Raw genomic sequence first — 13754 nt, 5'->3', positions numbered from 1 at the left:
TCAGTGGGAGCCAGGCCAGACCCAGAGAGCTGGGGAACGATGCTGGATTGACAACACTGCAGTATGAGCAATGTGCCATGGTACGGACCTTTAACATCCTCATTCCGGATGCTCTGCTGTCAAAGTCAGTCAAAAGGTGGAAGTCAGCATTGGATTTCTCAAGGTTTTCCTACAGGAGCCCTCTCTCCCACCCAAAAGTTTAGAACAACTGAACTGACTTTTGCTCCAGATAGAGGGTAACGCTTACAGAATATAAAAGAAAACAATCACCTTTCTATGGGTTTTCCTGAAGCATCCTAGAGAATTTAACAGAGGATTCTACCACTTCCCTTGCTTTAGGACATAGAAAGGATCATGTACTCTATTAAGTCCTACAGGGTTTTAGGGTGATTAACTATAGAACCCCATTACATTTCTATGGAATCCCAGAGGTTTCATCCCCATTACATTCAATGGGACGGAATCAGGCATCAGAGATTCCATCCTGGTTTGACACCAAGCCCGGAGCATGCTGGGACATGACACAGAGAACATAGTCCGTAGTGCAGCTACCCCTGCGACAGAGGCATGGTCAATAAAGTACAGAGCCAGGTTCTTCTCCAGGAAGACTCAGTACCTTGATTGAAGGAGTTCCTTGTATGTCATCTGGGACACCGTGTCCTGCTCGGGAAGGGGTTGGGTTTATCCTTTCTGTCCCTCTGCACCATGGGCTGCACAAATGGCTAGGCAGATTAGGGGCTGGGGCGGGGGGCGTGTTAAGCCATCCTCTGATGCGTCAATGAGGGAAGAAGGATGTTTGGTCTCAAGTGTCCAAAAATGTGATCCAGCATTCTCCGCTAGCCAATGGGGACATGGGTAGGTTGGACACTCCTTGCGCTGAGTCGGCCGGGGCCAGGTTTCGGTATTGCCAGCATCAAGCATTAAAAAATAATGAATCCAGAATGAAACTGATTTAAAAAGTCATGAGATTTTTTTTTAAAATGACAAATATGGGGATCTTCTGGTCTCACCGCCTTTGGGGTAAACTCAGGTCGTGTTTCCAAGCTTTTCTTCAAGCATAAGGCCTAGAAACTCACTTTTTGTTTTAAATGAAAGAGGAGATTCTCATGCTCTCTCTCAAGTCCAGTAGCCAGAGCTAAAGGAAATACACCAAAAGTCGGGAGAGTTGCCAGTACTGCTGTTTAGCCATTATCTGATCTGCCTGCCTCTTTGGCCGTTCTCTCTGGAAAGGCAGTGTGACCCAGTGCATAGGGCATGGGAGTGAAGTCAGGAAACCTAGGTTCTATCCCTGACTCTGCCACTGACTCACTGCATGACCCTGGGCAAGTCACTTCATCTCCCTGCAAGAGGGCAATAATGAAACTTTCCCACCTTCATGAAGTGCTTTGAGATCTGTGGTTTAGAACAGCAACGAGAGCACTAACTGCTGTGATCATGGACTATGGGTCTGGTAAGGAGCCTCGTACCCTCGTGTCTCTTAATCTGACCCAGCTCATGAAGGAGACATTAACATCCTTGGAAATTCCTTAGGTTCAGACCCTGCTGCCATCAGAGCCAGTAGCAAAACTCTCGTTGACTCAGAGGGGGAGCAGGTCTGAGGCTTTGCAACAGCTGCCTTCTTGCCACCTGTGCTGAAGCACCCCCTTTCCAACATCAGTGCACTGGGTGCCTGCTCAGACCGCATGGTTCGAAGTGACACCCTCAGGTCACCAGGGCCGCTCTCTCGGTGTCTTCTCCACGCCTCCTTTCTTGTTGCATTTCATTCCATCAGTGCCCCACGTCTCCTGCCTTGTGCCAGATCGACAGCCCTGTGGCTACAGCTGGAGGTCCTCTGTGTGACCCGTCCACAGTGCTCGGAGGTAGCAAGGCCTGAGAAGAGGAGGAGGGTGGCTCAGGCTGAGTGGTTTGCCCACATTCATACAGCGAGGTAGCTGCAGGGATGTTGAAGGAGTCATTTAGAAAACTTGAGAGGTTGTTTTGGGAGAATCCAGCCAGCAGAGCAGCTGCATAAGGCTGATATAAGAGGCACCCCAACTTAGGCGTGGGGTGAGGCGCATGTACGGGGAGAGAGCTCCATGACTGGAATGGAAATCCCTGGGGGAGGATCTGTAGATCAGGACTGAGATGCAGTGGGAGAGCTGGGAGGGGGTAAGCCCAAGACTGGAGTAGCAAGGCGTGCAGCAGGTCAGGAACGAGGTGCACTGACTGGGCTGTTTTTGGGGTGCATTGAGAGCTGCACCTGTGAAGCTTGCCTGTCTGCCTCTGCCTCTGACACCGTCATCCTAGAAGAGCAACTAAGCTCCTGTCCGTTTGGGGATCTTCATGCAGTTCACTTGGACAGCTGGTTCTGGAGCACTGAACCCTCTTTCCAAGGCAGTGGGGCTTAGTGCATTTCCATGGTGGTTTTAGTTGCTGGTTGGGTTTCCCCTGTTCCCTACAGCAGTCTCATTAAACCTCCCACACTGTGATTAATTAACGAAGGCTGCGGTAGTTTCATGTGAAGCCGGAAGACCGCTAAAAAAAAATTGTTTGAAACCTTTCCTTGAAATAATTAAAGGAAGAATAGTCTGAAAACCCTGTTAGCTCCCACCAGGCAGTGCCAAGTACAGGCAGAGCCATCCCCAGGAGCGGCCTGGTCTTAGGATGCCTAAGGCAGTGTTGTTTAGTGCATAGAGCACTGGAGTGAGTCTCAGGAGACCTGGGTTCTATTCCCAGCTCTCTGCCGTTTGTCCGTGAACAAGTCACGTCCCCTGCTGTGTGCCTCAGTTTCCCCATGTGTAAAGTGGGGGTCATGATATTGACCTCCTTTGTAAAGCACTTTGAGCTCACCCATGAAGAGCACTAGGTATTATTATTCAGAGCAGCTCTGACTACAGTATAGTCAATGAAGAGGCTTAACTTGGAATAAAAAGAACGAGGAGTCCTTGTGGCACCTTAGAGGCTAACACATTTATTTGGGCATAAGCTTTCGTGGGTTAGAACCCACTTCATCAGATGCAATGGAATGTCACCTGGAAATAAATGTCACCTGTGCCCAGGCAGGGCTGTGGGTACCTACAGCCTAAAGGCTCAGCAGCTGCAACCGGGGCCACATTTTCATGAGACTGCAGCATGTGGGCTGCTGCGCTCTTGTGCAAATCTGCCCATTGCAGCAAGAGCTGCTGGATGTGGAGTGTTTTGCAAATCTGGCCTAGCTGGGAACTGAGCTACTTCCCATAAACCAGCCTTACATGCCCCCATCCTGGCATGGGGCGCAAACCTCTGAGCTTCGGCTGTGTCTACGCTAGAGAATGGAATAGTCACTAAGCAGTTAAAGCACAAACCAGTGCCATGCGTCCACACTTGCCAGGCACATTCGGGTTAAGGATCACTGCAGTTTGGCCTCCCATTTCCGCTAGCACTCACCTCCATCCCTGCAGCTGTGCTACCCTCTGGGTCCCTAACCCACTCCGGGGAGCCAGGGATCCCGATGCACTCGCATGGCCTTGTGAAATGCATTCGCTCATCTTCCGCAGCCAGGGTTCCAGGCTCTGTAGCTTTGTTCGCTCCCTATCCCACTGTCTTCCTGGAGGCTGGGTAAATGACATGGTGTGAAACCCCCTGTGATTTGTCACCCTCCTTCCCCTGTATCATTTGCAACCGAGGCTGACGTTAACAAGAAAGTCACACTCTCCGCAAGCCGCAGACACCTGGGCTACGTCCATGCAGCTGTCAGGCGATACAACTCCTGGGATTCAATCTTAAGAGGGCCAGGGAAGTCAGTCCCTTTCACTGCTGCCCTGGTTTTCCTGTGGCATGAGAGGAGGATGCTCAGACAGGTTGGAGAGAGAGGAACCTCCACTCCCGTTTCTTGAGAGACAAGAAACATTTGCCTTGCAGGTGAGAGGAAATGAGGTTCCTCCTGCCTGCCTGAAAGTCCCTGGAACCACTCCTGGATGGCAGCAGGCTCTGGATTTCAGTGCTGGAGAAAGACAGAGCCTTGGCAGCCCTGGAGGCGGACGTCATCTCTGACCACAGGGCAGGTTTCCCACATACTGCTCCATCAACACGCCTCAGCACCCTGACCTTGCTGGACCCCTTCTCTAGGGATCAGAGCCTCGCTGGCAGCATTGATCCTTGGCATCTCTGCCAATGAGGGCACTGCCAATTAGTGCCAACGGCAGTGACGAAGAGACCTGCTCACTAGGAGCAAGGCTGAGGATTTGTCTGTTCTGGGGATTTGCCTCAGTCCAGTTCCTAGCGAGCAGGCCTCTTCGTCACTGCCGTTGGCACTAATTAGCAATGGCCAGACCCAGGTGCAAACCCCCACTGTCGACAGGCAAAGCTGCATCAGTGCAAATAGCCACCTCACCTCTTTACACTAGTGCCCCTACACCAAGGTAGGAAATACCCAGTGCACACGAGACCCACCAAACTCATTGCCCGCACACCCTAGCTGTTAGCTGGTAAGAGGCAAAAGGCTCTATGGTTAGCCCATTGCCCTGAGCCATCCAGTCCCTCCACACATTCTCCGAGCACATCAGTGCATCATCACTAGATAGAAGTACAAAGTGAGCTGCCACTCATTTCAAACAACAGCCGCGGGATAGTTAGAATGATCTACAGTTTGCACATAGGAGCTTTGGGTTCGTTAACTAAGCTCATGCAAATGGAGTTAGCTCCAAGCAAATGTGTGGCTCGGATAACTATTTTTTTCTCTAAGTGCTTTCCACAGCGATTATTTTGATTAGTAACTGTCTCTCCCTCACCTCTTCCCAGTCCCCCGCCCGCCCCGGCTCTGCATTTCAGGGCCTGATCCCCCTCCCACCGACACCACACTGACTCTAGTGTGTTCTGTGGATTCTAATCCACACGGGAGGAAGCACGAAGAGAATCAGGCCCTGGGCTCCTTCTTCGGACTGCATCTAGAAGCGAGACAAAGGGGCAGGATTCCTTCCCTCCCTTATGCTGGTATAGCCCCCACCAAAGCCAGCGGAGCGTTACACCAGCGCCGGTGACATCAGAATCAAGCCCCGAGTCTCTGGCAGCAGAATGCCTCATTGTAATAAGCAGGGCTCAACGCTAATGAGAAAAATCAGCCCAGTGGGGAAGCAGCAGGCTGCGTCTTGTGGAGAAAAGGTTCCTTCAGGACAAAGGGAAGCGTTTAATTAATACATGGAGATTTTATGCTGTGCAGAGGTGGTGCTGGGAGCTGGGGTTTGCTATTAAAATGGAAAGGAAAAAAAGCCGCCCCTTTTCCAGCTCTCAGAGACATTTGCATTTGTGAGACAGAAGGGCGTGTTACCCAAGACACCAGCAACTCATGAACAGGAGAGGGATTCACAGCCTCTAGGCCGGGACATGGCTCCCTCTGGCTCTGCATGCTGAGCAGTTTTGGCCTTTCGACGGGCTGGGCCTCACTGCCATCGGGATAATAGTGGCACGGTGCGCAATGGATTCCAAATCCACTGATAGCCCTGCTGGCTTCAATGGGAGCGGGAGGAGAATCGTGGTCATCACAGAATCAGAAGTGTAGGACTGGAAGGAACCTCAAGAGGCCATCTAGCCCAGAACTGGACACAATACTCCACAACCACAATAAATCAATGCAATAATCTGCACTCATATTGTACAGTTTAGCCAATTTGCTTTACAAAGCTGGGGCGGTGTCCATCTCCCAACAGGGAAACTGAGGTCCAGGCTAGGCAAGCAACCTGCCCAGTATCCTACACACAACCCAGGAGTCCTGGCTCGCAACTCTACCAGACTGCACCACTGCCCACTGTAGCGGGCTGTGCTGCTGTGGGATGTGCTGTGGGATGTGCTTCATGGAATTTCCCACATGGAGTTCAGAGAGAAGTTTTTTAGCCTTGACTAGTTTCACACACCACTTAGCAAATTAGAACCACCAGTGTCCCACCCCAGGCACTAATCCCAGGCTGTTTTACAAACACTCTTGTCATTTCCTCCTTCCCACCTCGCTTATTAGTCCCCTGCATCTGAATAATTTGTTGACATTTCCCTCCCCTTCCCTTAGACAGTATCTGTGACCACAGCTACATCAGTCCAGTTTGCCATTACATCAGCTCGCACATGCTAAGCCGGGCTGTGCCTGCTCTGTATTTGGAAGGGAGGCCTGCAGGGAAAACACAGCAATTCGCTGCAATGCTCTTCCCAACGCCCCAGCATGGTACAAAGAGGGACCAAGTTCTGGTGCTTATGGCAGAGTTATCAGTCCCACCCACTCTGTATCTGCAATGGGGCAACCTAAATTGATCCTGTAGCTTCACCTGGCTTCAGCGTTCTCCTTCACTTCCCATCTTCAGTGACTGCGTGGCATTCCTGGGCAGTGCTGCCTTCCGCCCCAGAGGTAACTGCATCTCCGCTGTTGGTGAGACCATCCCGTATTGCAGTTCCTATTTTGCGTTTATCTAGCTCCTTCCCTGCAGGAAGGCCTGGCCCTGTCGAGCGCTGAGCGCTCCCAACTCCTACCACTGTCCACGGTGCTCAACAAACAGGGCTCCCCGGGTTGGGCCAGAAACAAGCAGAGGCCCACCACAGCCGAGACTATCTTCTCAAAGAGGCTGCTCTTTGGGATCCCCGAGCTCCTCGATCATGGGCTCCTAGACCTAGAACCTCAAAGGTATTTAGGCTCCTAATTTCCCTTGAAACCAATAGAAGTTAGAGGCCTAAATACATTTGAGTATCTGGGCCCTACTTCCTAAATCATGGTGGGAGCCTGCTGCAGGGTGTGATCAGACAGGCCATAGCTGCTGCCATTTGTGTTTAGCTAGGGGGATGTAACTAATTAGCTCCGGGGCTGCTAGCTGCAGAGTAAATATCTCCCCCCCTTTCATCTGTACCAGGTGGCAGTCTGAGATCAGAGGGGACGGTGACTTACAGCTGGCAGGACAGCACTTCAAAAGGGGCCACCAATTTCACTGCTCAATGGCAAATGCAAACAGACGGGAATGGTTTTCTCCCACGGCCTCTGCAACAACTTTCCAGAGAAGGCTCAAGCCACAGCATTCAGATCTGGATCATAGGCGCCCTGATCAAGCTCTGATTTATCACCTAAAAAGAATGGCTCAGGCCTAGGAAACTCCTTCAGACCCTCTGCAGTGCTAAGTAGTCAGGGTATTACTGAGCAGGGCTGGATCTGACATGGTGACAGCTCAGCATAGCCCATTACCTAGACTCTGAGCCAGCCACCCCACTCCCTCTCATGTCTATGCAGCTACAATGGAACGGGATACTCTGTATGTCCCCTGCCGGTATCCCTTGTTTCAACTACCTTCCTTCTCTGCAGAGACGCACTGGATGAGGGCTTCTGGTATTAGAAATACCTCATTAGAGAATTCCAAATGTGATGACCCAAAAAGCCACTAGGTGTCCTCAAAGCGGCACAAAAGCAACCCAAGACAGTCCTGCTCCTTCGCCAGGCTCAAAGATTAGCCAGGCAACTCGCTGGAGTGGCAGGGAACTCAGTCCTGGCGACTGGGTGGGTTTGCTAGGCCTCTCTGCCCCCTGGATTTCTGCATGTTCCATTGCTGCACTTTGGGCTATCGACTGCCTTTGGGCTTCAGGATGCAACCCATGACCAACTACCCCAACCAGCTCGAAAGCCCACATGGCACATGACAGACCAGAGCAAAAGGCATCATGGTGCTGGCCCATCCACTGAAGTCTTGAGTCACCCTGGAGACACTCTTCTATCTGGCCCAGATTTCCCCAGCCCTGGCAGGGAGCCTTCATTCCTGCCTCCCAACAAGAGTGTTCTCTTTCTCCCTCTCCTGACTCCTTGATCTTTGAGGCAGAGTCAGCCAGCTGCAATCAGCCCAGACCTCTGCTACCATCTGTTGCATTGCCTCTGACTCACTGGCACTGCTTGAGCTAGGCCAGGGGTGGCCAAACTTTCTGGCCCGAGGGCCACACTGGGGAATAAAAATTGTATGATGGGCCATGAATGCTCACAAAATTGGGGTTAGGGTGTGGGCTCTGGGGTGAGGCTGGAGATGAGAGGTTTGGGGTGCAGAAGGGTGCTCCGGGCTGGGATTGAGGGGTTTGGAGAGTGGGATGGGGATAGGGGCTGGGGCAGGGGGAGAGGCTCAAGGGGTGCAGGCTCCGAGTGGTGCTTACCTCAAGCGGCTCCCGGAAGCAGTGGCATGTCTCTTCTCCAGCTCCTATGCGGAGAGGCGGCCAGGTGGCTCTGCACACTGCCCCATCCACAGGCAGCTGCCCTGCAGCTCCCATCGGTGCAGCCCCCGACTCAGCGCCCCAGCCAGAGTGCTGGAGCAGGGCCGAGCTGTGTGGTGCGGCTTGCAGGCCGGCTCAAAACAGCTCGCAGGCCAGATGTGGCCTGCAGGCTGTAGTTTGCCTGCCCCTGATCTAGGCCCTATCCTGAATGTAGGGCCTGGATCCAAGTGAGGAGTATTAAATTGGGCATTTGGGAAAAGACTAGGGAAACGTTTGCAGCACGTCCGACAGGCTGATCCCCCGATTACAATGAATCCACGTCTAGGCTTTGCATAATGGAGCTGGGGAGGATCCCAGGGGTTATTTTGCTGAGCCAGGCCCCACAGAGTTACATCACCATGACAGCACGGAGTGCCCACCTCCTAGTGAGCAGGGAGTGTGGCCAGAGAGAATCTGCACAGCTGGGACTCATCTGCAGCAAATACTTCCCCCAGGAGCTGCAGCATCTGGCTTAGGGAGATGAAACTGGATTATTGACGCTGACTCACAAAATGCCAACATCTCATTGTGATGGGCCCACTTCTCCCTGCAGAAAGCACAGCCACTGAGATCCGGTCACATCACCCTCCCACTTTACACAGGTGCGAACAACTGCAAGGCAGCAGCCGCTGGATTTTACACCCTCTTTCTCCCTTCCCTGCCTAAGTGCCCTCTGGTGTTCCCAGCAATGTTCTGCATCCCCTCACTCTGCTCTGAGCTGCTAGCATCAGACGCTGCCTGGCAGCTGGTGTGCTGGGTAAGAGGAAAGTATATTTTGTGCAACAGTTTAAAAAGGATTTTTTTCCAGTTTGTTTGAAATTCTGTGATTTTATTTTTTACAAAAATATGTAAATGAGATATTTAAAGTTGTTCAAAAATTACAATGTTGTAACAACAAAAATTTCCCCGCTGTCACTGGGCCACACACTGGGAACTTCACAGCAACTGCAAGGATAGAATTTAGGTGCTCATGGCTTAGAGCTCAAGTCCCTGCCATTTGGGAATTCCCATTATCTGCTACCAGTATAGGGCATATGACACACCGCTGAGCAGTTCCGACTCTATCCAGGAGAGGGCAGTGATGCACAGCCGCACAGTACATGACACTATCCAGTAGGGAACAGTCCTGCACTGGGCTGAGAAGGGGCTGGACAAGATATGCTCGCTCTTGGAGCTCTTTTCAATCCCTAGGTTATAGCACGGCCTTGGTGTAGTTACCTTGAGAGGGCAGAGGTCCTGTGTCTCACGCAGTGTCTGCTATGGGAAGACGGGCGGCCGATCAGAAATGGCTCGGTTATCACTGGTTACAATCGGCTGTGGCTGCTGCGGTGGTGGGCTGGCTCTCTCCCTGGCTCCCTGCAGTTTTGTGGGAGCGTAATCTGGTTATGACCCCGCTGCCAGGCGTCTTCCCTCAGAGAAGCACTGTGAATGGGCCTGCTGCCCAAGAGACAGCTAAGCCAGGCGATCCTGAGCTGGGTGCACTGGGCTTGGCGTGCCAGGAGCTTTGCAAGCACCTGTGTTTCTGCTCCTCTGGCCGATTGCGGCTACCTTTATGGATTGTTTCAAAGTGCTAAAAACTACCTCAGGGCCCCATTTCCCTGGACTTTCCTGGCCCTACGGTGGCACCAGTACCCCAACCACCCCACCCTGCCATGGCAACAATAACCCATCCATCCCCAGCCCTGTGGTGGCACAAATTCCTCAGGGGCCTTGTCCCCAGCCCCGCTCATCCGTTGCCTGGCCCCTTAGCATCTCCAGTCACTGCTACTCGGAACACACTAACAGTCACCCTGCACTCCCATCAGGCCTTTCATCCCAGGATCCCAAAGTAGCTACAAGTCCAAGCAGCAGAAGGCCAGGGAAATGGGGCCCCAGTAGCAGCAAGGCTGTAACACCCTTCCATACCCACGGCTAGAGTCACCCAGCCGAGCCCTATCCATAAACGGCTGAGAAAACTGTGCTCAACTTCCCCTGTTGCAGACAGGCCCAGTGATTGCTCTGTGCTGGTATGAGTCATGTTTAAACGTGACTTAGCGTGAGCCGCATGGATATGGATTTCCTTCTGAGAACCGTGCAGGCCGGCCACGGGAGAAGCACAAGGATGGTTTTAGAACATGATGACAGCACAGATGGCAGGAGAAAACGAACCCCCCTTCCTTGTTCTGATCAGGGAAGCTCTCCCTGCTAGCAGCCGCCTTGTCCCATGGCTCTGCCCAGTGCAGCATGGCCAGGAGATTAGCCTGGGCAGCTATATCGGCCTGCCAAGGGAGAGCTTGGCTTTGTTCTCATTGACCGAGCCTGTCACCGGAGCGCTTGCCCCATCACAAATCACGTTTACAACCAATGGGCTCTTTCAAAGGCAGGAAGCATGGAAGGATCTTAGGTGGTTTACACTTGTGATTGGCTCTGGCTAAGCTGCCATGCAGCTTCCTCCCCTCCCGTCCTGCAGCTACACCCTGGCTTGTTCTGCACAGGATGGGAAGGGATTGTCACTGGTAAATCCCATTTTCCTCTAAGGCAAATGACTTTATTCAGAAATGTACACAAAAAGCCAGTTAAGCTGGTGGCTGCAGCAGCGTTAAGGCTGCCCTAGTGCAGGGCCTTCGATGTCAGTCTGTACACTTGCTAGCGACAATAAGAATTTCCCAGGCTGGCTCCCCCTCCCTTTAGTCCACGCCCCAGCTTTGCAGCTCCCCAGTTTGATCCCTCCACAGCAGGGAGGGAGCTACAGAATCTCTCACTGCACAGAGCCTTTGCTCAGTGAATACAGGTTTTAATTGTGCTGCTGCTAGGAGCAGGAATCGCAACCCATCCATCAAAGAGCATTTGGCCACAAACCACAGATACAAATTTAATCAAAACCAAGGAAGAGGAAGTGACCGCTGTGGCATTCTGGCTTCGCTGTGGGACGCGTGTACGAAGAGATGGGTCCAAAGCCATCCCCTAAACTCTTGGGGTGTTGGAAATCCAAAGTGAGCTCGGGGTCCAGGTTTTGAAAATGGTCCTTTGTCTGTGAAGTGAGCCAAAAAATAATAATCGTGGATCTGAACACCCCAGAGCATCATGGGCATTAAAATCCTGACCTGGAACTGGATCTGAATGTTGCAGCTCGGCCCCATCTCTGTGCCAGAACAAGTGAAGGCAGGTCTGTCTATTCTATGCTAAAAGCAGAGTCATCCGTCTGCTTCAAACGGTCCTCAATCTAGCCCCCGTGCCTCCATCTGTCAGAGCACGCCCAGGAGTGCTGACAACGCTTGGCTTCAGCTCTGGGCACAAGAAACGGGCAAGTTAATGGGAAATGAAGTTGCTGTCAATCCAGGCATTGGACTGGCTCCTCTCTGGCTGATGGTGCTCACCATCCATTCTAGCTTATATGATTAGGAAGTTCCTCTGTAGCTCGCCGAGGGATTCTGTGCAGGGAGGGATGTCTTGCACCTTGGGTGCTTGGCAAGCGTAGTGTCACATCAGAACAGGAAGGCTGGTTCCATCCAAACAATGGAGTCAGAGGGGTTTCTTTAACCAGCGTGTCTGGCTACACAGGGTTTTCATGTGAGTGCTGCAGCTCTGAGCCATGGTTAGAGAAGCACAGTAGAGTATGAGCACATAGCCCCTGCATACCCTGATCTAAGGCGTCCTTTCCCAATGGCAGGGGACACAATGTTCCGGCTCCATGGGGCGCTCTTCTCAGCCAAGCTCCTTCTTGGACCTTTGCAGGTGGTCAGAGTGAATTTGACTCCCCCCCCCCGCCCTCCCACCAAAGTGCTCCTCCTGGACTGGTCATCTCCCGCACTGCGGTACAAGGCTGTTGCATTCTTCAGCAATTTGGGGCTGGTGTAGGACCAAGGGCTATGGGGTCTTGGATGAGGGTGGAGATGAAGGGGTGATGCCCTTGGGTACAGATGGTTGGCTAACAGACGATCAGGAGCCCCTGCTGGCCAACAGCTTCAGAGGTGTGTGCACACGAGGGTGGGGTGCTGCCGGGACGTCCTGTGAAGGCAGCTACAGAGGTGCAGCAGGAGAGAGCAGGGTGCAAACTACGCAAGGCTAATCCAGACAGCATCACCACCACTGCTGCTTTCCCAGGACCTCGGAGCAGGACCCTCCAGGGGGTGGGGATTGGGAAGGGGCTGGCTAGGAGTCAGAGATGCACAGCGCCTCCACTGCGTCACTCAAGCCCTGGTTCACTCCGCCAACGGCCAGCAGGCAGTTCTTCACCACGATGCTGGAGCAGGTGCAGCGGGGGGTCGGCATGGGCGGCAGGCTCTCCCATTTGTTCTTCCCTGGGTGGAAGGCTTCAGCTGACTCCAGGACCGTTGGCTGGTTCCCTGAAAGAGCCAAAGTAGGGTGGAGGGGCGGGGAGGGGGTAAGAGAGCAAAAGTGTGGTGGAGTCAGGATAAATATATAAAAAGAATGGGGGGGGGGAAATCAGATTTGAGCAGAAAAGAAATCACCACTTTGAGGCAATGATCCAAAAGCAGAAATGGCCTCATTTTGTCATCTCTTTTCCCCCTTTCCCATGAGGATGCCTAGGAGGTCTTCTCTGCTACATATACTGAGGCCCAAAGAACAAAGACGTCTCTGGGTGGTCATGCATAACCCAAGGGGATACCTGCCAGCTTCTGCTCACATTCCTGCTTCCAGTCTTGCTCACTCTGTTTTGTGTTAATCATACAAATAAAAACACCACCTAGCTCTTACATAGTGCTTTTCAGCCATGTATCTCAAAGCACTTTACAAAGCAGGTCAGTATCCTTAGCCCCACTGGGGGAAACTGAGGTACAGGAAGGGAAGCAATGAGAACTTGCATTGAATAATTTCTTTCTTTCCACATATTGCAGGACACAGAAACCAAAGCCAGTTGCAAGCTGCAGCTTGTAGTGACTGATCTGCCCCCTGCTGTCCAAAATGGGTGATGACCTCTAGTCTCTGCAGCTGCACCCGGCAGCCTTGCACAATGGCAGTTGTGCCACGCTGGCTCCTCAGGACCCACAATGCCCTTCCTGGCCTGCGATGGAATTGCCGGTTTGCACTCTTGTTAGGGCTGCAGTCAGCAGCTGGAAGGTACCATGCAGTGAACCCCCTGCACCATCCCTCACAACTACCCAGGCAGGAACAACTACCACGAAGGATGGCTCCCAAACACCCAGCAGCAACCATATGAATTTGGGGGGGGGGGGGGCAGGGCAAGAACTCTTTCACGGGCATCTCCTAATGGGAGTGGAAGCTCGCAGGTAACGCATTACCCAGAACTCAGGGGAGGGATGGGAAAGAGAGATTTGTACCTCACAAGCATCGTATGAGACAGAAGAGGATTTCAGCCTCGATTTTCATAAGTGACTAGTGATTTCAGATGGCTCCATTTTTGGGTGCCCCACTTAAGATATTGGAAAGAGGATTCATTTTCAGAAGGCAGGTACTCAACAGAAAAATTATGCCACTTCCGGGATCCCTTGCTGGGCAGCCAAAAATGCAGCCACCCAAAATCAACAGGGACCTGTGAGAGTTTTGCCCAATTCAGGTGAGATTTCCCAAAGTGCCTG

General features: G+C 52.4%; 2 protein-coding genes across 5 annotated transcripts in view; both read right to left on the bottom strand.

The window, feature by feature from the left end:
• NUAK2 (NUAK family kinase 2) overlaps positions 1 to 8304 on the bottom strand; it is a 37804-nt gene extending 29500 nt beyond the window's left edge. Inside the window, exon 1 of the mRNA XM_084611520.1 lies at positions 8119 to 8304. Coding sequence (XP_084467646.1) covers positions 8119 to 8232 — 114 coding nt within the window. The 5' untranslated portion in view covers positions 8233 to 8304. The remainder of the gene's footprint in view (positions 1 to 8118) is intronic.
• Positions 8305 to 10719: 2415 nt separating this feature from the next.
• KLHDC8A (kelch domain containing 8A) overlaps positions 10720 to 13754 on the bottom strand; it is a 28896-nt gene continuing 25861 nt past the window's right edge. For all 4 annotated transcript variants that reach the window (XM_084610882.1, XM_084610879.1, XM_084610880.1 and 1 more), the window contains one exon: positions 10720 to 12539. In XM_084610882.1, the coding sequence (XP_084467008.1) occupies positions 12346 to 12539 (194 nt within the window). In that variant the 3' untranslated portion in view covers positions 10720 to 12345. The remainder of the gene's footprint in view (positions 12540 to 13754) is intronic.

The sequence above is a fragment of the Lepidochelys olivacea genome (assembly GCF_965140295.1).
Source record: "Lepidochelys olivacea isolate rLepOli2 genome assembly, chromosome: 21".
NCBI lineage: Eukaryota > Metazoa > Chordata > Testudines > Cheloniidae > Lepidochelys > Lepidochelys olivacea.
Note: the sequence above shows the minus strand (reverse complement) of the source record. Positions and strands in the feature narration are given on the sequence as shown.